Source organism: Anguilla anguilla, chromosome 7 (genome assembly GCF_013347855.1).
Source record: "Anguilla anguilla isolate fAngAng1 chromosome 7, fAngAng1.pri, whole genome shotgun sequence".
Lineage (NCBI taxonomy): Eukaryota > Metazoa > Chordata > Actinopteri > Anguilliformes > Anguillidae > Anguilla > Anguilla anguilla.
In genome coordinates, this window is record NC_049207.1 from 31,320,606 (window position 1) to 31,344,075 (window position 23,470).

The following is a 23,470-nucleotide window of genomic DNA, read 5'->3' on the forward strand; positions in this document are numbered from 1 at the left end:
GTATCCATCTCTCATATCAGGTAACGTTGCGTTAGCTAGCTAGCTAATGTAATTAACACAATCTAATGTCGGCTAACAATTAGAAAAAAACGCTAGCTAACGCTACCAACCGGTACCGACCTCGCAAACCGTCTCTCGAATGCAATGCTATGTTGTTGCAACGTTGCAGTGTAGCTAACTTAAGGCCAGTTCAGATCAATGATTCGCAACGAGACTGGATGCAACTTGCAAAATTCCAAGACGTCGGATTGTAAAAGTTCTAAAACTGCACTTGGCGATTTTACAAGGACTGTCTTTTAAAACCTCAGGGCAGGCAACGGCTCTGCTACTAGACAGTTCACACCACTGCAATTTTCATTGATCTGAACTGGCCTTAACGTTACTGTTATTTACATTGCCATCGAGTTCATCAATGTATTATAATGATTGGAATAAAGCCGGGGTATGTGGAGCGGAGCCGGGTCTGATTTCTGAAGACGTCATGCAGGAGAAAACTAAATAAAAGAATACGGCAGTATGGATTAGCATTGTTATTTTATTACGCTTCCTCATATGTTCCTTCAGCCTTTATGCCCTTTTGATGAAATCTCCTTTGTTTTTGTTTTATTCTTCTTGTTCTGATCGCTAATTTAACACCCAGCTCAGCTTTATTCTCGAACAGTTTAGCTAGCAAAACCAGAAACACCAGGGGTAACATTTTGCAAGGCAGTTGTTTCAAAAAGACCACACAACAATCATTCACGAAAGAGACTGCTTATTGTGCACGAGATACATAATTGCACGAGCCACAGCGAATCCCGCAAATTCTTCTCTGCAGTGTAAAGATGTTCATACCGGGCAAAAGGTGGATAAAGAACGTTTGCAGAAATTGATCATCACTAATTCTACCCCAGGTTTGCTACGCCATTTTAACCCGGCTCGGCAGTGTAAAGACATCTTGAGTTAGCCTAATGTTAGACAACGAATGAGTATATACATAACGTTACTTTTATAACAACCGTTTTTTATTCAGTAAATAGTAAGTGTTATAGTTGGCGTGCCAACTGACTGACGTCACACAGGCGACACTGGTTGGATCCAGTTGGATCTATGGGAAGTGAGGTCCAAAAAACACACCTGCAATTACCGCTTCTCGCCATTGGCACCGCCATAGAGAACGAAACTGAAATCTTCGAGATCACTTTAAGAAAGATGATGTAATAACTAAGGACCCAAATAAAATTTCAACCATTGTGAGCAGTTTCATTAAAAAAATAAAAAATAAAAACTTTGATTCAAGAGGAATCAATGACACCACCAACAATTTCATGGATTCAATTAAAGATATTTTAAAATTAGCTAAATAGAGATTTATGTGATCTACAATCATCAATAAGTTATATCGATGATGCCATCTGTAAGCTGAAATTAAATAAGTCCCCAGGCACTGATGGTCTTACTGCTGACTTCTATAAGAAATTCTCAAAGAAAATATCGCCTTTCCTTCTTAAAGTGTACATAGAGAGCTTCGGGAATTAAGACCTCCCCCAACCAAGACTCAGGGCCTTATAGCTTGATTCCCAAATCACAAAAAGATAAACTTTTATTGGATAATTGAAGACCTATTAGCATTTTACAAAATGACTATAAAATAATTGCCATATGCCTTGCTAAAAAACTGAAAGACTTCATGATATTATAGAGGAAACTCAGTCAGGTTTCATGACTGGTAGATGTATCACAAATAATATTACTCACATTAGATATATTACACTATTCATATTTAATAAATGAAGAGTTATACTCTTTTTTTTTTACTTTTATAAAGAGTTTGACACCATAGAATATCATTTTATGATTAAGGCATTAGAACGTTTTGGTTATGGAGAAACACTTAAAGGCCATTAAACCATTATATAAAAAAGCAATAGTTCAATTGTGAGGGCGTGGGATGTCAGAACCAGATGCGACCGAATAGCGAACTAAAAGCTACTCACACAGGTGAGCTAGCCACAAGGTCTAGGAAGACTGAGGAATGGAGAGCAAACTCAACAGAAAGGTCCCACAGGAAATCTCCCGGAACCGCGGACCCAAAAAGAAAGAAAAAAAAAAGAAGGGAGTAGCCCAAAGCAAACAATACTCCTAGGACAAACAGTCCAGCCGAGTACAGCTAACAGAAAACAACCCTGAAGAAACCCCAAGGGCGGAAAATAAAGAAAAAACTCAAAGGCTGTAATGTAACAGTGCAGAAATGGGGAGGTGAACTCTCAAAAACAAACAGCCCAAAAGGCAAAAGGACTGATAAGAGTCACCACCACAAACAGAAAGCCTAAGGTGGTCTGCCGGCAACTTTGTGCCCTAAAAACAGACCTATACAAACCTTAATAAAGAGACCTTTGTAGAATATTTGAACAAAGTCTAAATACTGAGACAAACTCTCTTGACGGTTTTTTCTATACCTTACCGGCTCTATGAAAATGCGAGTTTACACAGAAGCCCCGACTGAAAGTCAGCCGGAGCTTATATAAGTGGGACCAGGTGATCCAAATTAAGCCAAAAGTGGCAAGAACGCAGAACAGGTGCGTCAATTAACCTTTAATTGACTAATTAAAGAGGCAAGGGTGGCAAAGATGGCCAATACACCCCAAACCATGACATCAATAAAACTGCGCCATGGTTCTTTTAGAAGATTTGATATTAGAAGAGGTCTCTGTCAAGGTTGCCCCTTATCTCTTCTTGCTATGCAAATATTGACAGATCATATTAGGAGCAGTGGTATTAAGGGTATATCCATTAAACTTATCTATGACTTATCTATGATAGGTTGGTCACTAATAACAAAAACAGAAGGCCTATCATGTCGAATCTATGCAGCTTTAGGAATGGATGTACTCATGGACTACTGCAATAAAAATAAATAAAATGGGCTGCGTTTTCCAGAGCCTCCTTAGCACTGCGTGCGTCAAGCTGTTTCCCAGTGCCTCCTTAGCTAAAGTATACCTTCTGAAAGGTATACCTTTAAAAGGGTGGTCTGAGGCACTCGTAAGCTGTCCCTTAGCGATGTGCTCCGCTCATCCTGTCACAGTTTTAGCCTTATCATGCCAACATTTTGCTTTTCAAATCGACAGTTGTACTACAGTGCGCATCTAGTAGCACATCTGCATGCAAAAATGACATAGATAGCTAGATAGTTTAATATTAACTTTATGAAAATTAATTATCCAATCAACATTTCTGTCCATAGCACGTCATGAGAATGTTGTCGTTTCACCTGTCTATTCCCATCATGATGGTGTTGGTAACCAGAAATGTTGCCAAGAACAATAGTGACCGTCGTTCCAGGTAGAAGCAGATCCGAAGTTAGTGTTTAAAAATCAGGAAGCATTTATTATACAGAAAGCCAGCAACAGGGATTCACACAAAAAAGTTCAATTCAACTGTTAGAGTTTGTGGAGTTTATACAGTTACATTTACATATATTCAAATTTGTGTGCAGAATACAGCATGAACTCTGATTGGTTGTTTGTTATACAGAGTTGCCCTATAGGCTGCAATTTCTACCACTGTGTCTTATTGGTTGTCTTTGTAAAACAATGGCGGACTCTCACATGCACGTGAGGTTTTGGAATACACAAATCTGTCTGTCTCCTACAGCACAAACTTTCTGTATCCTAACAGTCCCTCCTTTTGACACAACATGAATCTCATGGTTAAGTCAATTTTACAGTTACATTTATTTAGTCATTGTTCAGGGTGAGGGCGAAAACCTGTCAAAAACCTGTGTTAGGAAAACTTCAGGCAAAATTCCCTCACGTCCCCCTTACGGGCGAACGAGATGTACTCCAAGAACATAACTTGTAAAGAAAAAAGTCCTTCTGTTGCTGGCTGGATGGATAGTGACATTGGTTTGGTAGGGAAGGCTCGATTCAAGGCTTGGTGGGATTTCTTGCAATTTACTCCTGGTTTGCAGCAACATGGTCTTGGAGGGGTGGTGTCCTCGGCGCCGGTATGGTGTCATGGGAGTGTACTCTCCGGCATATGAGGAAGAAAACAGAATACCATGTGAGGGCATTATCAAGTACTCCCAAGTTATTACAACTTGGTTCTATATTATGTATGCTGTCGGAGTCTTTGTATAGTGAACAACTTGTGTGGTTTGCTCATTAGTTTTACCACAGATTAACTGTACGAAAATTAATTTCACACCTTTAATTATCAATGCCAGTACAGTTAATCCCAGTATAATCAGAAAAATGTATTCAACTACAATTTTGCCAAGGTCACCCAAATAGCTCGATAACCATTCAAGAAAACCAGGTGTTGTAGGTGATATTTCATGTGCGGACCGGGAAACATCATTGATTTTTGAGATCACACGTTTCAGGTCATCCTGATTATCGGGAATATAGGAACAGCATTCGATGCCAATTATTTTACATGTCCCACCCTGAGCTGAGAGGATATAATCTAATGCAGCTCTGTTCTGTAGAGCCATCACTCTGACAGCTGTCAATTCCTCTGAAATTTTGCCTAGACCTAATGCCGTGCTATTGGCCAAAAGCTCTACCTCTTTGGAGAGGTCGCCAATTTGATCTAGAGCGGACATAACCCCATAAGTAGGAATGAGAGCACCAAGTGCTCTGTTCCAAACAGACTGATGGTGAGTTCCAAAGACGTCAGTTGATCTTTCATATCTGACTCGGTCCGGTAGAATAGATGTAATTCTCATGGCCGGGACCAAATGTCCTAAGGCGCAGATACCAGACCATGAATTAGGCAACTCAGAATAGGCATTGTTCCCACAAACCCAATAGACTCCCATAGCTGTGTGGTTTTGTACAGGTTTATCATGGTAGTTAATAACCGTATTGCAGTCCAGGGTCTCTCCAACATAAATAGAGCCATTTTGTTTGAGGCACCACAGATATGGGCCAAGAGACAGAGCAATGTTAATGGGTTCAGGATCACATATATGTTTAGGTCTGGTAACAAGTTCACTTTTGCTATCGCTATCTGCAGTGTTATACTTGGAGGCGATAGGTACGGACATCATTGGAACACCAAGTGCGACAGAATGTGGTATTAATCCACAGACATAGCAGCCAGTCTTATTTGCATGTTTGGCTGTCATGTGAACTAATTGCATGTAAATGTTATTGTCCACAGCACTTACTCCACCATGGCTCAAAACTGTGATTATAATTACAAATGAATTCAGCATGTTGGATGGGAGCATAACTTGAATGCTCAATTTGGTTGAGTATGTGAAAAAATTGGAACGTTTGCACCTGATTCGTGAAGGCTGCAGTCGTCCGTGGCAGGGAGTTCTTCAGGCTTTTTGAGGTCTTCGGGTGATGGGCATGGTTTGGTCCGGGATTGGTGGATCCAGACCGGGATGCCTGTAACTCGAAGAGCAGTCTCAGAGGTTAGTAAGACCTGGTGTGGTCCTTGCCATCGAGGTTGGAAAGATCTAGGATGAGGGGCTCTTATCATAACCCATTGTCCAGGTTCATATGTCTGCGATTCTTGCCCCCCCTCCTTTTGTTTATCTTTCAGAGTCTGTAATGACAAAGCCTGGGAGGTTAGGTTTTTCACCGCTTCATTCAAGTTTTGGCAATACTTCAGCAATGCATCTCCCACTATAAGAGAGTCTTCTGACCCCTTACAAAGGCCAGGGGCTAGTGACATGGCTCTTCCAGTCACTAGTTCGTAGGGAGACAGTTCAGTTACTGCATTAGGGGTTGCTCTCATCGCCATGAGTGCAGCTGGGAGGCCTTGGACCCAGCTTCCCCCCTTCGACAGCAACACCTTGGTCAGCTTTTCTTTCAGTGTTCGATTTGTTCTTTCGACCAGACCTGAACTTTGAGGATGGTAAGGGCAGTGGAATTTTTGTTTGATTCCCAGGTACGAACATACCTGTTTCATTACTTTACCGGTGAAGTGGGTCCCTTGGTCTGAGTCTATGTAGCAGGGAAGGCCCCAGCGTGGGCAGAATTCAGATGCGATTATTTTTGCCGTGGTTGCGGCATTTGCACAGGCTACAGGGTAAACTTCTACCCAGCGTGTGAAGTGGTCTATGAGAACGAGACAGTGTTCTTTTCCATGGCTCTTTGGAAGAGGGCCAATGAAATCCATCTGGATTTGCTGAAAGGGTCCAGTAGGCCGTGGCTGGTGTTTCATCATTACTTTTATTTTTGGACCTTGATTGCTTTTTGCACAAATGATGCAACGCCTAACGAAATCTTTCATTACCTTGGTCATTTTGGGAGACCACCAATGAAGTGACATGTTGTGCCGCATTGTTCTTTCTCCATTGTGTGCAATGCCATGGTATACTTCACAAAGCAATGAAAGGATGCTCTGAGGGGCAACAACTTTCCCATCCTGTGTGTGCCAAATGTTGTCATCATTAAGAGTGCATGCATTTTCAATCCACGTCCATTTTTCAGCTCTTGTACAGGCATCCTGTAGTTTAGCTATGTCAATGTTAGTTGGACCCGACATGTCAATAGCTGCAATTTTGTAAGTAGGCAGGGAGTCATTTAAAGCTGCTGCTTTGGCAGCTTCATCTGCCCAGTGGTTACCCAAGCTGATTGCATCTTGTCCTTTAGTGTGCGCTTTCACTTTTACAACTGCTAGTTTGTTTGGTAGTTTAGAGGCAGTTATGAGATTCTGAACAACCCCCCCATTTTTTATCGGGGTACCTGATGAAGTCAGGAAACCCCGAGATGACCAGTTAACCATAAAGTCATGGACAACACCAAATGCATACCTGGAATCAGTGTATATAGTAAGTCGTTTCCCAGAACCCAACTCACAGGCATGAGTGAGGGCAACAAGTTCAGCCACCTGTGCTGAATCTGAACTTGGAAGGCGGCCTGATGCCATTACCTGACCAGCAATGTCAACAACTGCATATCCTGTAACTGGGTGGGCCCCATTGTAAAAACGAGATCCATCAACAAAAAGTGAGAAATCATTGTCAGAAAGAGGTGTTTCAGAGATGTCTGAATTGGATGGGTGATCTGGAGACAATGGGCACTCATGTGGCTCCCCGTCTCCCTCGACAGGTAAGAGAGTGGCTGGGTTCACAGCTGGGGAGTGGATGAGTGTGATAAGCGGAGCTAACAAGATGGCTTCCCATCTAGTCCACCTGGCTGCTGAAACACGAGAGAAACGGCCTTGGGTTAGTATGTTATGCACAGCATGAGAGACATTGACAGAGAGTGGAGCTCCTGAGACTAGTGCAGCGGAGACCGTTACTGCTGTGGCGGCAGCCTGCACTTCCTGTAAGCAAGAGGAAAGACCAGAAGCGACAGAATCCAGGCGAGAAGAATAGTAAGCAACGGGGAGTTGTATGCCTCCATGGGGCTGAGTAAGAACGGCTGTCATGTGGCCTTGTTTCACAGCTGACCATAGAAAGAACGGGAGGTCAGAACAAGGGAAACCTAAAGCAGGGGCAGAAGTGAGAGCAGATTTGAGAGTGCTGAATGCATCTTCACACTCGGTTGTCCAATCAACGGTCTCCAATGGGCGATGGGAGTCCTTCAAAAGAGCATTGATTGGTGTTGCAATAACAGAAAAGTCAGGTATGTGGTTCCTGCAGAAGTTAAAAAGTCCCAGAATCTTACGAACATCACGGACAGTGCGGGGACGCGGAGCAGTGGCAATAGCAGTTCTCCGGTCAACAGTGAGTTGCTTCGAGCCCTGGGATATGGTAAAGCCCAAATACTGGACAGCGTCTTGTGCGATTTGGGCCTTCTTTGGACTTGCTTTCATATTGTATTTTTCCAAAGCTTTGAGTAAAGCTTCCAGAGCCTGGAAATGAGAGACAGGGTCAGAAGAAGCCAAGAGAATATCATCAACATATTGGAGGCACTGTGTTCCTTCATACTGAGACCATGAAACTGTTGCTAGAATCTTGGCCATTGCGCGATGGAAAAGCGTAGGGCTGTTATGAAAGCCCTGAGGCATGCGTTTCCATGTGTATTGCGTGTTCTGGTGTGTGAAGGCAAACCAAGCTCTTGAGTTTTCAGCAACAGGCAGGGCCCAGAATCCATTGGCAATGTCTATCACAGAAAATATACAGTGACTAGGTTTGATATCAGCAAGCAGCGTGTTTGGGTCAGAAACAATTGGAGCAAGTTTGTCTGCAGCAGCATTAACCGTTCTGTAATCAATTGTCAGGCGCCATGAGCCATCTGGTTTTTGCACAGGCCAGACAGGAGAATTACAGGGTGAGACACATGGCTCAATGACCTCCTGTGAAAGCAAGGACTGAATGATTGAGCCAACTGCTTGAGCAGCTTCTGGTTTAATCGGGTATTGTTTCACAGGTGAGGGCATAGTCCCTGTTACCTCAAGTGGTGGTAATGGTGCAGCTCCACAATCCAGTTTGTGCACAGACCAGCATGCAGGGAATGTTGCACATAAAGCTTGGAACTTGTTAGTCAAATCCCAGGAATGGACAATAGGTGTTGCAACAGATGCTATAGCAGTATGGGAAAGAGCAGCTAATGGCAATGTCTTGCGTTTATGAGAAGCGTCACAAACTGATAAAGCCATAGGCGAGTATGCAACAGTAGCTTTCAGTAATCTCATGCCGTCAGAACCGAGGATGGTACCTTCTGCAGTCCTACAAATGAAAAATGATTGTGTCCAATAAGCATTATTGGATTCCACAAGTACTGGAAAGGATTTATATGCGCGGACAGAATTACCCCCAATGCCAGCAAGATCAATGGAATGCTTTGTACAAGGGAGCGGTAGGTCAGTGATAGAAACAGAAGCGCCAGTATCAATTAGCATATCGCATGGCCGGCCTCCTACCCACGCACTAAGATACGGTCTGCAATGAGCCTGAGTTTCTATACTACTGACTGAAAAGGAGGCCGGTAATTCCTATGCTTTCAAACTGTTTAACATGGCGACAAGTTGTTCTCGGTTCAAATGCGCGTAATCGTCATTGGAGCAGTGCGCGATAGGCCCAGCTTCTTTGTCTGAGGTTGCGTATTCTCCACTGGAGGCGTGCGCCTTAGGTAGGGCAGCTAAACATTGTGGCGCTCGATGTCCCTGTTCTCCACATCGAAAGCATTTATCTGCTTCTTTGTTTGGGGGGGTGTTACGCCTACTTCTCCTATAGTCCCTCCCTTTGCATCGATCCGTGCTATGGCCCGTTTTCCCACAATTATCGCACTTCAGAGAGTTGTAGCGAACAGCAGCAATGGGATGTAAAGTTGAACTCTTCTTCCGTATCTGTTCCTCTAATCGCGAGGCCCACGAAACAATGTCACTAAACGTATTACCCGGGTGTATGCCGATTGCTAGTACCTTCTGAATATGCGGGGCAGCCTCTGCCAGTAATTGTTGCGTAAAAACAGCCATGTCTCTATTTGGATTAGGGAAGCCACAATGCGTTTCAAATGCTTCATACTTCCGATCGGCGTATTCAGCAAAGGGCAAGCTATTTTGTACTACTGCCGTGAAACAATGCCATTTTGGCGCACCTTTACCTAAAGCAGTCTTTACAGCCTCGCAGAAACCGGTAATCGCGTTTTGTAATTCATTATGATTCGCCCAGGGGCCAGATGCCCATGGTTCCTGTCGGAGATCAGCTGGTTCAATTTTGTTCCAGCTTGAAACTGGACATTTTGCACGCACAACTGAAAACATGTCTAGAGGGTGTAGAGACATGCTACGCTGTAGCTCATTTAGTTGTCGCCAAAACGGTAAATTGTCGTCTTGCGCATTAAGATTCGGCAAATCCTTTAATAAAGCTCTCATTTCGATCAGGCTTAAAGGAACGTGATCAACATGCAGTCGTTGTTCATTTCCTCTACCGCGAATTTTAGTAACCATAGGTGCCATGGGCACCGTTTTATTCTCCTTTTCAAAATACAGTGGGTCAGTTATAGTGTGACAATTTAAATCTGGGTACAAAGATGGAACACCTTTTATTTCAGTCGGAATGCACGCAAGCGCTGTGCTCTGGTCAGAGCTGTTGCCTTTGTTCTCAAGAGATTCTATCTTCTTACGCAGACCAGCTAATTTCGTATCTTGTGCTTGTAGCCGATTATACATTTCGTCACACTTCTCTATGAGCCTCATATGCTCCGTAATTAGTACAATGGTACCGTAAGCCGTCCTATTCTTTTTTTGTTTCCCCCACCATTCTAAGGAATCCGGCGTGGATCCTTCGGGGTCCCAGCCATTTTTACTCATCGCCTTTGCTTGCTTTACATACTTTTGCTGCAGATATGTGGTTATACTCCCGTTTGCATTCTCCTTGTTTGGGGCCATTTTTGCTCGCGAATTATACTTTGTTGGTAATAAGTTACGTCTCTCTGTATAAACGCACGTTACTGGCTAATAGGTTACTAAAGACAACCAACACGAAACAATAAAGACTAAGAGGCCAATATTAAACGTAAAATTCAATAATGTCCACAAAACTTGTCGGGAGTGCGACACACACGCTCTCTCACGACCTGAAACAGAGACAGACTACCCACGTGAAAGAAACTCCGTCTCTCAACCCTGGGCCCGGGGCGTCACTGACTGACTCTCCCTTAAACGAACAAACAAAGATGCGGCTTTGCGCTTCTTAGGTATCTTCGACCTAATACTCAGTAGTGAAAATTAATCACTTCTGTGCTGTGGGCGACACACTCGCTTACCACGGCCACGCAACCACGTGTAGAATTTAGCCTGGATTCACACTTTCCATAGGCAGGGGTGACTCACAAACACCCGGTCACAATAGGCTTAATACACAGGCCTATATCACAGTCAGCAGCACTGGTAACACATCATCAGCACTGATATTTATAACAAACAATCGTGTAACGTTACACAGACGTTATACCAAAAGACACAGTTTTTAAGCACAAACAACTGATCGCTTCTACACCGGTCAAGATATACGTTATCGTACCACTAGGTGGAGCGTTCCAGACTTCCGCAGTTTTGCCGTCCAATTCGCCAAGCCAATGGTAGTAAAACCCGTTTACTCACTTTTTTGGTCAGGAAAACAACGAAGTTCTGGAAGACGAATCCACCCTGCTCGCAGCGCCAAATTGTTGGTAACCAGAAATGTTGCCAAGAACAATAGTGACCGTCGTTCCAGGTAGAAGCAGATCCGAAGTTAGTGTTTAAAAATCAGGAAGCATTTATTATACAGAAAGCCAGCAACAGGGATTCACACAAAAAAGTTCAATTCAACTGTTAGAGTTTGTGGAGTTTATACAGTTACATTTACATATATTCAAATTTGTGCGCAGAATACAGCATGAACTCTGATTGGTTGTTTGTTATACAGAGTTGCCCTATAGGCTGCAATTTCTACCACTGTGTCTTATTGGTTGTCTTTGTAAAACAATGGCGGACTCTCACATGCACGTGAGGTTTTGGAATACACAAATCTGTCTGTCTCCTACAGCACAAACTTTCTGTATCCTAACAGTCCATCATGATGGTAATTAAGTATAGGGCCTATCCATAATACTAATCCAATTTGTGAAGGAAAAAAAAAGTTTTTTTAATTTATATGTAGTGGAGCTAACTGAGGATATGGCTTTTCTGACTGCATACCCTGTAGAAATTAGTTTGTTTGTGTGTAAGTCAATGATCACACTGACTTGGAACAAACCGCTGGTTAATTAAGAATGTAAAACCTGTGCGAGCAAAGCCGACGTTGAGTGAGTCTACTTGCATGACCGAACTAGAGGGAACTAGAGCACGTTGATTGGCCTAGCCATAAACACTCATACAGGTACGGTGGCTCATAATGAACAAACATAGTCAAATGATCTACATCCCCTTCCTTTAGCTCACACCTCCTAATAAGGCATACCCGGTATAGAATTAATCATGATCAATTTCGACAGACGCGCTTTTGCCTTTCATCTACGATCATTTTTTCACTGCAGAGAAAAGTCCGCGGGAATCAGTGGATATACTGCTACAGTTGCCTATATATTGTGTGACAAAAACAAATTAACATTAGACCTTTGTTTCAATACGAACAAATTAATTCACCCATTTGTAGCCTATATCCTTTTTACTGGGCTTCCAAGAAGTCCCAGGCTATGGCTTAAATGTCCCGATTGATGCTCTTTATTTTATCTTTTGTAGCCTATATGTACGTATTTATTGAAAGGATCTCAAGGTCTCGTCTTGACTCTTAAAGAGATTAGCAGATGATCTTTAGTAGGCATAGCTTCCTCTTCTGCAATATTAGATTGATGTAAAATGATTATGACAACACTTGTTATATTAAAATGTAATTCATAAGCCTTTACAAGTGAGACAATCGATTCGCTTGGTATCGATTGATAAACTTTTCAGCACCACAGTGAAGGCCAGCTCCAAACTACGACGTACCTTTGGAAGTGTCCCTTAAGGCAACTGTTAAGGTATAGTCTGGGAAACACTCATAAAAAAGAAAGCGGTTTCCCTTTGAAAGGTATACCTTAGAAACCTTCGTAAAACGTTAAGGTACATCGAAACTCGGAAACGCAGCCATGATCTTTAACTTCATTTGGAAAAAAAAATCCACTGTATAAAAAAGAGTGTTTTAATGAACAATATCCAAAGGAGGGTTAGAGGTACTGGACTTCTCAACACTGAACAACACTTTTAAAATTAAGTGGACAAAAGCATATTTAAACTAGAAATACCACCTCGTGGTTGTATGCCTCCGCCAGCCAGTAGCCAGTTTGGATATAAAATGTAATCACTTCATCAGTTTAGCCTGTTAGACATTTGTGTGAAACTTTGTCATAATTAGCATATGAATTCTTGAGTTATGGCCAAAAACGTGTTTTGTGAAGTCACAGTGACCTTGACATTTGACCACCAAAATCTAATCAGTACATCCTTGAGTCCAAGTGGATGTTTGTGCCAAATTTGAGGAAATTCACTCAAGGCGTTCCTGAGATATCACGTTCATGAGAGAATGGGACGGACGTGAGGTCACAGTGACCTTGACCTTTGACCACCAAAATCTAATCCTTGAGTCCAAGTGGACGTTTGTGCCAAATGTGAAGAAAGGCAAAAACGTGTTTTGTATTCCCTCAAGGCAAAAACGTGTTTTGTGAGGGCACAGTGACCTTGACCTTTGACCACAAAAATCTAATCAGTTCATCCTTGGTAAATGGTAAATGGACTGCATTTATATAGCGCTTTTATCCAAAGCGCTTTACAATTGATGCCTCTCATTCGCCAGAGCAGTTAGGGGTTAGGGGTTAGGTGTCTTGCTCAAGGACACTTCGACATGCCCAGGGCGGGGTTTGAACCGGCAACCCTCCGACTGCCAGACAATCGGTCTTACCTCTTGAGCTATGTCGCCCCTGTCATCCTTGAGTCCAAGTGGATGTTTGTGCCAAATGTGAAGAAATTCCCTCAAGGCAAAAACGTGTTTTGTATTCCCTCAAGACAAAAACATTTTTTGTGAGGTCACAGTGACCTTGACCTTTGACCACCAAAATCTAATCAGTTCATCCTTGAGTCCAAGTGGACGTTTGTGCCAAATGTGAATAAATTCTCTCAAGGCGTTCCTGAGATATCGCGTTCACAAGAATCCAGACGGACGGACGGACAACCCAAAAACATAATGCCTCCGGCCACGGCTGTGCCATCGTGGAGGCATAAAAATCCAACATCGATTTGGAATATAATACCAAATATTATTTTAATGAAATTGGAGGACTATTCTTCTTATTAACATGCAATTAGAATATTTCCAAAATCCCACTGAAACTTTCTCTTCCATAAACAAAGGTTATTAAGCTGGTCATTTATATACAAGCACAACTTTCACCTCATAGTTACTTCATTCGGAATAACCAAGATATTACATTTAAAAACAAGACACGTTTTAATAAGAAATGGTTTGAAAGAGGTATATTGATTCTAAAGGTTGTCTTCTCTCATACAGTGATTTTATTACAGTACACAACTTCCCAGTCCCTCCAAAGGACTATGCCATTATATTTGATGCAGTTCTCAATGGGGCAATAAGACTTATCTTATCTGCTCCCAAAGGTAAAGAATGCCTTCACTGGACCCTAAAAATATCTATATTGATGCCGATTGTTCTATAGTACGTAACAAAGCAACTAACAAACACATCAGAAGCATAATCCTAAGAAATATAACAACTGTCTCACCAGCTGTTTTTTACTGGAATGGCCTTTATGAGAATATAAACTGGAAATGGACTTGGATCTTAGTGAAAGAATATTTGTTAACTAACAAGATAAAAGAAATATCGTATCAAAATTCTACATAGATATTATCCAGTAAAAAACATATTATACCAAATGGAACTATATTGATTATCAGTTGTTGTTTTTGTAATAGTCAAGAAGAAACCTTGTCATATATGTTTTGGGACTGCAATTATAGCAGAACGTTTTGGGCTGATATAATGCGCTATGTATACAATAATTGTATACCGTTTAATTTAACCTTTGAACATGTGGTGTTTGGGGTAAAGAAAAATTACCTTTCTAATAATTAAATACTCCATTTCATCAATCTATTATTATATCTTGGTAAATATCATATTCACAGTGGCAAATTTTGAACCAGAAACGTTGTGGCATTCAACTCCACATTTTAATTATACTTGGATACCCTGAAAAAAAAGCCAAAACAGCAAAGAAAATTTCTCCCCTGAACATCCAATTTTTATTTGTATGAAAAAATAGTACGGAAATTGAGACAAGGTATGTCTTTTTTTAACTTTATTTTTTCATTTTTTACTTTTGATAATGTTTCCTTTCTCTACTTGAAGATTCCATTCAATACTGTTTTGAAATGTATGCTGTACTTATTGAACATGTAATTCGTTAAGTATTGAAAGTTGCGAAAAAAAAAAAAAAAAGAAGTTCCCCTTTTAGCTCTATGGAATGCCGCGAAATCACGTGGCTACGGCGAAAAACAGGAAGTGTCTATCAAAATCACGTGACTACGGTGAAAAATAGGAAGTATGCGATTAACTTCTTCAGCTGGTTACCAACGTCGTTTCACTCGTATGTTGAGCCTACTTGACCGAGGTTGAAATTAACGTTCAGTGTCAGAGTACAAGCGATACGCGGAGCGAAGAGGGAGGTAGGGTTGACGTGTTTCCCTGCTGGTTGCCTAGATTGCTAACGTTAGTCATCTGAATGGCAGCTAGATTCAGCGATGAGTGGCCATAGGGTTAAGTTAAGGTTAGCTTGCTGGCTTGCTGTGCTTTCAGGTACTCTGAAAACTGCACACACGAGCGAATTCATGAGTGTCGCTGGCTATAAACAATTCTAGGATAATAACTTAACATTAGCTTGTTTGTGAAGTTAACAACGAAATCGCTACTTGGCTTTAGCTAGATAACTTATTTTCGGTTGTTCTCAAAGTCTCGACAGTCAGTGAAAAACAAAACTTTGTTTTGTTTATCGAAGAGCCAAATCACTCACCAGTTAGCTAAAACAAACAGGTCAATTGTCTACTTGCCATAGCTGATGTTGACTTTCTTTCATCTCTTAGCTTTTGTGCAAAGTGGACTACAGCGCCTTTGAAGTGAAACGTTACCCATTTTGTACCCTTATAGTTTACTTAGTGGATTTTCGCCAACGCGGCTACCTTATGCCTAACTGAATAAAATTTCGAAGCTATGACTGAGCAGTTACTAAATGGTAAAGTTAATAGTAACATTGGCTGACATTTATTGGTCATTTGAAGTGGTTTTGAGATTAATAGCTGCTGCCATATGTTGTCTGAATTGAACCAAAAGGGAATCGAAACCGTCCACAGTGAAACGAACTGGTATTCCGATTTGGCAAATGTATTCACGAGTGCTACAGTATTTGGGGGCTCTCTATCCAGCCATGGACTACGAACATCGTCTTTGCAAACTGTATTTATAATTAACTGTAGAGTGAAATGACTGCGAAGAGTGATATGGCAGGGTGTTCATAAAGAGTAGAATTGATAACAGTGGAGGTCAATGTGCTGTTTGCCGCTGTCTTGGTTAGTCGTTACACTCGGGAAGTGCAATTGAGGGAAGTACAGATCAAGACTTTATTTACAAGACTGCTATTACTTTTCTTAGAGAAAAATAAGGATCTTTCATTTTTGGTTCCCGCGGAAATTGTTACAACATGCACGATCCCGACAGTAAATTGGGTATAGAAATTATGAAATGGAGTTTCCATTCTGGCGCTCATAATTGGACACTGGGCTAATATAATCTGACGTGGCACTTTTTGCCTTAAACCGCCCCAGTGTATCATTCTGACATTACCCCTTAAGCATAAACACTCCTTTCTTTATTGATTCTCAATAGAATTTTGGAAGCTGCTATTACATGCACAACATAGCTCAGGAGGTAAGACCGATTGTCTGGCAGTCGGAGGGTTGCCGGTTCAAACCGCATCCTGGGCGTGTCGAAGTGTCCTTGAGCAAGACACCTAACCCCTAACCCCTAACTGCTCTGGCGAATGAGAGGCATCAATTGTAAAGCCCTTTGGATAAAAGTGCTATATAAATGCAGTCCATTTACCAGTCCATTTACAACAAATGGCCTATCTTTATCCAGGGTGGCTGGCATAGTTGACATTTTTGCTATTATTTATTTATTTTTTGCCTCAGTGTAGTTCAAGTACCTTGTTCAGGTAGTCCCACAATCATTGTTCTTTAATTCTCCTCTCATGGACTTTGGATGTGTGCACACACGACTGTTGAATGTATGTGCTTACTCATGCATGTAACTGTGTCCCGTGTTGCTTGCGTGTATGTGTGTGGAGGTCAGGTGTGTACTTATGTAAGTATGCATGATTCTTACTGTATGCGTTTATATATGCGATTCTGAGTGTATATTTGTTGAGGTCAGCTGTTTCACTTGCTATACTGCTGGATCTTATGACTTGTATGAGTGAACCAGATGTGTTTGTGTGTGGTGTCAATCTCCATTCGGTTACCTCTTTCCTGATTTTAATTTAGTCATTATGTAAGATACTCACTGTTACAGCGTGTGTGTCTGTCTGTCTGCCCAAAAATAAATATTAAATTGAAAAGAATGAAAGTGAAGCACATGTATTAGTACTCTCACACTCAGTCTATCCTAATTCCCCATTACCTCTGTTACAGATTAATATGGGTGCGCTGTTTCGCAGTGAGGAGGTGTGTCTTGTCCAGCTTTTTCTCCAATCAGGATCAGCCTACAACTGTGTCAGTGAACTGGGAGAGCTGGGATTGGTTGAATTCAGAGATGTGAGCCTGTTTGTTTTAACAAGCATCTAGCATATGTTTATAGTGCTTTTATGTGATTTTATTTTGTTAATGAGGTGTAAACAATTTCTTTCTCTCTTTTTCCCTCAGCTGAACCCAAATGTCAATGCATTTCAGAGAAAGTTTGTGGGTGAGGTGAGAAGATGTGAGGAGATGGAGAAGACCTTCTGTGAGTCTTTTTTTAAGTTCTTTCCTGCTGTTTCCCAGAATGACCAGCCGGGATCACTATTGTGATATTGAGATGCTGTCTTCCCATCTAACTGAAACATTCCCATTCCTGGGTGCGGATTGTGTGGTGCCCTGCAGGGCTGCCGGCCGCATTTGGTATTGGCACGGCCCAGATTCAGTACCAGTCTGCGGGGCCCATCCATGCACTAGAACAGTCCCTAAACAGGATGATCCACCCTGCAGTCCCAACAGAGTGCAGCTTCAACCTAAGGCCAACTCCTATGTGTCCTGGGCTGTTTTAACCTCCTTTCTTCCTCTATCACTCCTTTTCTCTCCTCTGTTTTCCCCAACCTTCCCTCCATCCCTTCTTTCTCCAGCCATCCTTGAACAGGAAATTAACCGCTCTCTGTCACCCCCCCTGGAGGGTCCACTTCCACCCCCTTGTCCTGCCCCGTCAGCCCCCCAGCCCAGAGAATTGCTGACCATTGAGGAGGAGAGCGAGAAACTTGCAAGAGAGCTGAAAGAGGTGTGGGGGTGGTGGGTGCAGGTGTTGGGGGTGGGGGGTCAAGAATGGAGAGGGACATAGGTTTGGTTTGCTTTCAATCAGCAGCTGGCTTTCAGCCTCAGATACAATGTGTGTGGATTCTTTAGCCACTTAGTAGCTTAGTCTTTAAGCACTGAAGTAAATGAAATGCACCAAAAACCTGCAGGCACTGTGGCCCGCCAGGACTGGAGTTAAAATTGCAGGCACTGGGTGATTATAGACTATAAACTATAGACTATAGGTAAACTGTAAGCTGAGTACCCTGGTCTCATCATTGTTTTATGTTTTCTTTTTCTAGGTTTCTCGGAACAGAGACAGCCTCCGGGCACAACTGACCCAGCTCAGTCAGTACAGAGGAGTGCTCACACAGACGCACTCCCTTACCGCCTCACAGGTTAGGGACTACAACTCCCAACATACTTTGCAGCGAGTTCAGTACACCATTTGTGGTTGTTCTGTGTTGGTGTGGGGACTTGGGGCCTGTAGTTTGGCAGGGGCGGAAATTGGCCCAGATTAGCAGGAAGCTTGTTTCCAGTAAATGAGGAACTTGTCGGAACATGCCAGAACTGGGTGACAAACATGTTTGGAATGTTGACCAGTAACGTGTGTAAAGTGTCCCATAATGCTACTCTGATATCTCAGGAGTGTGGAGGGAAAAAAGCAAGACAAATATATAAATGCACTTAACTTTAGCTTAGTGGTCTCAGAATTAAAGCAAGTAATTGTGTTTGTTTAACATATGGCTTCTCCTGCTTTCCCCTATCCTGCCCAACCAGGCCCCACCCCCCAGCCTGGAATCTTCAGGCTTACTGGACAACAGACAGGACATCCGACTCAGGTCAGTTGTGATGGGTCAAATCACTGCTTCTTAATTGCATCATTTTTTTTCTGTCAGGCTGTGCAGTGCTGTGGCTGGCCAAAGAATAGAACATTGGGCCTCATTCACCAATATCTTCCTAAGTTTTTTCTTAAATTTGTTCTTGAGAAAGGTCCTAAGAAAAGTCTAAGTCAGATTTACGACTTGTGCTTAAACCGCAGAATTGTTCGTACCTGTGTTCTTAAATGATGAATCCCATTGTCGTCGTAAATGGAAAGCGCGTGCCAGTTGTTCCTAATTAGCATATCTCCATAAAAGGGCATGAGACTGCAGGGCCGTGTGCGCACACAGAAATCGAAAGTAAAAGTTGAGAGCAAAGTCGATAATGCCCCAAAAAAAATCTAAAGACGGTGGAGCACCGGACTCCAAACGTAAGAAAAACTTCAGTAGTTCTGAAGTGGAGGTATTGCTGCAGGAAGTGAACAGCAAACGACCTGTCATATTTATTAGCATCGTCAGTAATGAATATAAAATAACACACACACACACAAAAAAAAGATGCATGGGATGCTATTACTCGTTCAGTGAGCGCTGTATCCGGAAAATGGCACATGACTGATGAAGTAAAAAAAATGGTTTGTTGTCAAGTGGCAAAAAAAAAACAAAAAGAAATTCTGGTGGGAGTGGGAGTGGGTGTGTTATGCATTCAAACAACAAAGCGCTTCTCGTCACATTAATACCGCTAATTAAATCAACCGGCAGTAAACTGCATCGGAGTAAACCCGTTGTGGCACAAAACACTGCACAAAAAATTTACTGCCAGTCATTTTGGTGTCACCCCCCCTGATGGTGTCACCCCCCCTGATGGTGTCACCCGGTGCGGTCCGCACCCCCGTAGTGACGCCTCTGAATATGTGTTCTCTTCTTCAACATGTCCATGTGTTTAAAAAGTGTTACCTAAGTGCTTAGTTTGTATTCAAAATTTAAACATTTGCTTTTGCAGTATAGATCAAACATGGCATAATTGAAACCCCCAAAAATAAAAGGTCACTACAATGGTTTGATTTTTATCATTTATTTACAGATGAACTCCCGCTGAGGCAACCACCCTGTGAGGCAGAACCTGGCACCTTAATGCTTTGTAAAATAATTAAAATAATTATTAAAAATATTATAAATGATAAAAATATTATTGTAATTTAAATCCTATAATATTATATAACTGTAGAATTGAAGAAAACGCTGTGCTCTTGAGTGTGGGTAGATTCAGTTCTGACCTAAGAACAAATCCCAAATAAGAAAACATAGGTGAATGTCAGAATCTTCGTGAAAACTGCGTAAGTGGGTTTGAAGAATAAAATTCTTCTTAAGAAAGGTTGGTGAATGAGGCCCATTGTGTTTATTTCTCTTTTAACACATTTGATCTTATTCTTGGTTAAAATATGGTATTAAGAGAAGATTGTTTTTTTTAATGCCCTGCATCTGGTTTCTGTTTCATTTCCTCTTTCATCTGTCCACTCCCCTTTTAAATTTTTTTTTTTTTTTTTTTAACATTGGTAGTTTTGTGGCAGGTGTGGTCCACCCTTGGAAAGCCCCAGCATTTGAACGGTTACTATGGCGAGCTTGTCGTGGTTACATCATCGTGGATTTTCGGGAGATGGAAGAGAAGATGGAGCTTCCAGATACTGTGAGAGATTAGGGTCCTACCACAGATTTCACTCTTTCACTGTGAGAGATTAGGGTCCTACCATAGATTTCACTCCTTCACTGTGAGAGATTAGGGTGTCGTTGTAGATTTCACATCATCATTGTGAGAGATTAGGGTCCTACTTTAGATTTCACTCCTTCACATTTTTATTTCTGCAGTGCTGTTATAAACTGACATTAAGCAACAGAGTGTGTGTTAAAGAGGGAAAAAAGAGCACGAAGGATGGGTAGTGGGGTGGAAAGGAGGAGAGCATCTGCTCCCCGTCTTGATCACCTGACTGCTTTTCCACCAATCAAAGGGGGAGATGGTGCAGTGGACAGTTTTCCTCATCTCCTATTGGGGGGACCAGATTGGCCAGAAGGTGAAGAAGATCTGTGATTGGTGGGTGTTTTATGAGTCTTTGGATGGTGCCTGGGGCTTGAAAATAAACTGAAATGAAATGAAAACCTGAAACGAAAGGCATTTTTGCAGAAAAAAAGACAAAAACCGAAACAAAATCAACGTTATTGTTAATGAACTAAAACTTTAAGTGAAAATTTAGGCAACCATTAATAATGTTTTTTTTTAATTCCATGCAATTTAATAAATGCTTGCATCACGTTTTCCTGTGTGGTGGTGCAAAATCATGGTGGTAGTAGCCAGTATTTATTTTCTGAGATTTTACATCTAGACTGCTAGACAGTTTGATTTGACGAGATTAGGCAAACTTTTTTTCTTGCTGGACACAATGGATCAGCATCATCCAAGTGGGTCTGCAAAGCGTAAATTGAATTAACAGAGAGAGGTTTGACTTGGCAGCAGTTCTGCAGAAGGTAATGTAACCCTCCATCAGTTGGTTTTGTTTTGTTTTGTTTTTTTGAGTTGCTGCTAGCTGCTAATGCTACTACCAGAAATGCTGCAGCCAGCAACTGCTAGTAGCTTGCCAACTAGTAGGCCTACACACACCACAACGGCACAGCAATTCCTGAGTGCGCTTTAGTTTATTGATGGCTAATTCAGGAAGCTGGAATTCGTGGATAGCCTATTGTGACTGCTTTTGCTAAGTGAAAGTTGAAGAAGAAGACATTTGAGGGTAAGACACATTTCATTTATATCATGATGGTCGTAATTTGCATAGCCTAATTAATTATTGGTGATGCTTTGTCTATGCCTTCGATTTTCTCACTCAAAATGAGTAGGTCAGTCAGTGCATGTTATTAAAACAAATTCTGGCCCCAGTGCCACGCGGTTGCCCGATTGTGTCATGACAAAAGTGAGTGGTATCATTTTGTTCTAAAGGTTAGTGCTACTGGGTGTTATCTCAGTGGATTTGTTAATGCAAAATATGACTTCCTATCTTAACATGGATAAAGCTGACATTGTCATCCGTTTATATACAAATCAATTAAGTTGGATGTGATTAAACAGTTTATAAAGCCTGTATTTTATTGACCTATGTTGCGGCCTTACATCATGTAAATTCCTGTAGGTGATCAAATTATTTGCTTGTGGTGCCGTGAGCAATTTGAAAGTTGCGTCTCTTCTGACGGGATTTCTTCTTATCACATCCTTATTTCAAACAGTTCAAACGTAGTTATGTTGTCATGGTGTTGTATTCACCGTGCCAAGTTATTAATTGGTAACACAGTGTGATATTGTCTGGGTGGTGATGGGGGTGGGCTTCATGTAGATAGTTTAATACAATTAAACTATCTACATTAATACATTGATTAATACAATGGCCAATAGCCATGTGCATCTCAGAGAATGACTGCTGCCCCACTAAAAATAATATTATATATAATATATTTGTTTTCAAGCTCTGACAGTAGCACCCTGTTTCTGTCCTACAGTATGTGCAGCTGATGGGAGCTGATGATTATTTAGGAATATAAACACACGTGATTAATAATCTCAAGGTTAATGTGCCATGAAAGTGTATCACATCTGTGCCATGGTGTTGAGTTTTTCTCTCTCTTTTTCTTTGTTTATCAAACACACGCAAACTCACATGTATGCATGCACACACACTCACATACACAGCTTCCACACTCACACCTTTGCATACCCAGAGAGCCCTGCGGAGAGGATGGAGATTCTACAGGGGTTGGAGGGCAGGATCAAAGACATTAAAACGGTGAGAGACCAGTGGCCCCAGAACAGTGTCTGCCCGCAGCATAGCATAGATTACAGCACATGAGTGAGCACCATGGTCTCAGAAGGAGTCCAACCTTTGCCACTGCCGACTGTGGCCGGCAGCCCCACAGGAGTGGCACATAATTGGTTTTGTGTCGCTCAGAAATATGTGAGGGATACAGCCAGTTGGGATATAGTATATTTCATTGCTCAAGCAATTTCTTCTGACTGTTCGTGCATCCATGGCTAGCTATCTGTGCGCAAGTATGAATGGGTCTCCTCTGCCCCTGCTCTGTGCGTGTGCGGCTTGCGGCTGTGGTGCGTGTGCGGCTTGCGTTTCAGTGGAGAACTGTGGATTGCCTTCACTCTCCCAAGACAACAGCAGGGGCCATGTAGAAGCATGCTCATGGTTTGTAAATTGGACATTCCAAATTTGGGTGGGATCAGAGATGCCAAATTTAAAAAACAAATACAACGGTTTTTTTTTTTACCTGCCTTCATTCAGGTGCTGTCCCAGACGGAGCATTACCTGCAGCAGTTGCTGGCCCGTGCGGTGGCTGTCCTACCCCAGTGGAAGGTCCGGGTCCAGAAAAGCAAGGCGGTCCAGATGGTTCTGAACCTCTGCAGCCCGTCCGTCACGGACAAGTGCCTTATCGCGGAGGCCTGGTGCCCCATCAGCCAGATACCTGCGCTGCAGAGCGCTCTGAGAGAAGGATCGGTGAGGGAGGGAGGGAGGGAGGGAGGGAGAGGGAGGGAGAGGGAGAGAGGGAGAGGGAGAGGGAGAGAGAAAGGGGGAGAGAGGGAGAGGGAGAGGGAGAGAGAGGGAGAGAGGGAGAGAGAGAGAGAGAGGGAGAGGGAGAGGGAGAGG

At 42.2% G+C, this 23,470-nt stretch overlaps 2 protein-coding genes across 13 annotated transcripts in view; one reads left to right on the plus strand and one right to left on the minus strand.

The window, feature by feature from the left end:
• Positions 1-23,470, plus strand: part of LOC118232390 (V-type proton ATPase 116 kDa subunit a3-like) — a 70,108-nt gene that overhangs the window by 39,061 nt on the left and 7,577 nt on the right. Inside the window, exons 4-12 of the mRNA XM_035427341.1 lie at positions 17,110-17,232; positions 17,341-17,419; positions 17,796-17,944; positions 18,261-18,356; positions 18,739-18,800; positions 20,340-20,466; positions 20,786-20,868; positions 22,510-22,603; positions 23,108-23,320. Coding sequence (XP_035283232.1) covers positions 17,110-17,232; positions 17,341-17,419; positions 17,796-17,944; positions 18,261-18,356; positions 18,739-18,800; positions 20,340-20,466; positions 20,786-20,868; positions 22,510-22,603; positions 23,108-23,320 — 1,026 coding nt within the window. The remainder of the gene's footprint in view (positions 1-17,109; positions 17,233-17,340; positions 17,420-17,795; positions 17,945-18,260; positions 18,357-18,738; positions 18,801-20,339; positions 20,467-20,785; positions 20,869-22,509; positions 22,604-23,107; positions 23,321-23,470) is intronic.
• On the minus strand, positions 3,678-11,441 carry LOC118232391 (syncytin-1-like). Of its 12 annotated transcripts, none has more exons than XM_035427346.1 (3): positions 10,993-11,441; positions 5,896-7,139; positions 3,678-5,378 (listed from the first exon to the last, which is right to left on the minus strand). In XM_035427346.1, exons 2-3 carry the CDS (start codon positions 6,865-6,867, stop codon positions 5,133-5,135), a joined length of 1,218 nt encoding a protein of 405 aa, XP_035283237.1. In that variant the 5' UTR covers positions 6,868-7,139; positions 10,993-11,441; the 3' UTR covers positions 3,678-5,132. The 12 variants fall into 12 exon arrangements, 11 of the variants coding, with proteins under 11 accessions (XP_035283237.1, XP_035283240.1, XP_035283242.1 ...); XM_035427349.1 differs by lacking the exon at positions 5,896-7,139 and adding an exon at positions 8,338-8,614 and having other exon boundaries at positions 3,678-5,538; XM_035427351.1 differs by lacking the exons at positions 5,896-7,139; positions 10,993-11,441 and adding exons at positions 8,338-8,614; positions 10,656-10,901 and having other exon boundaries at positions 3,678-5,538.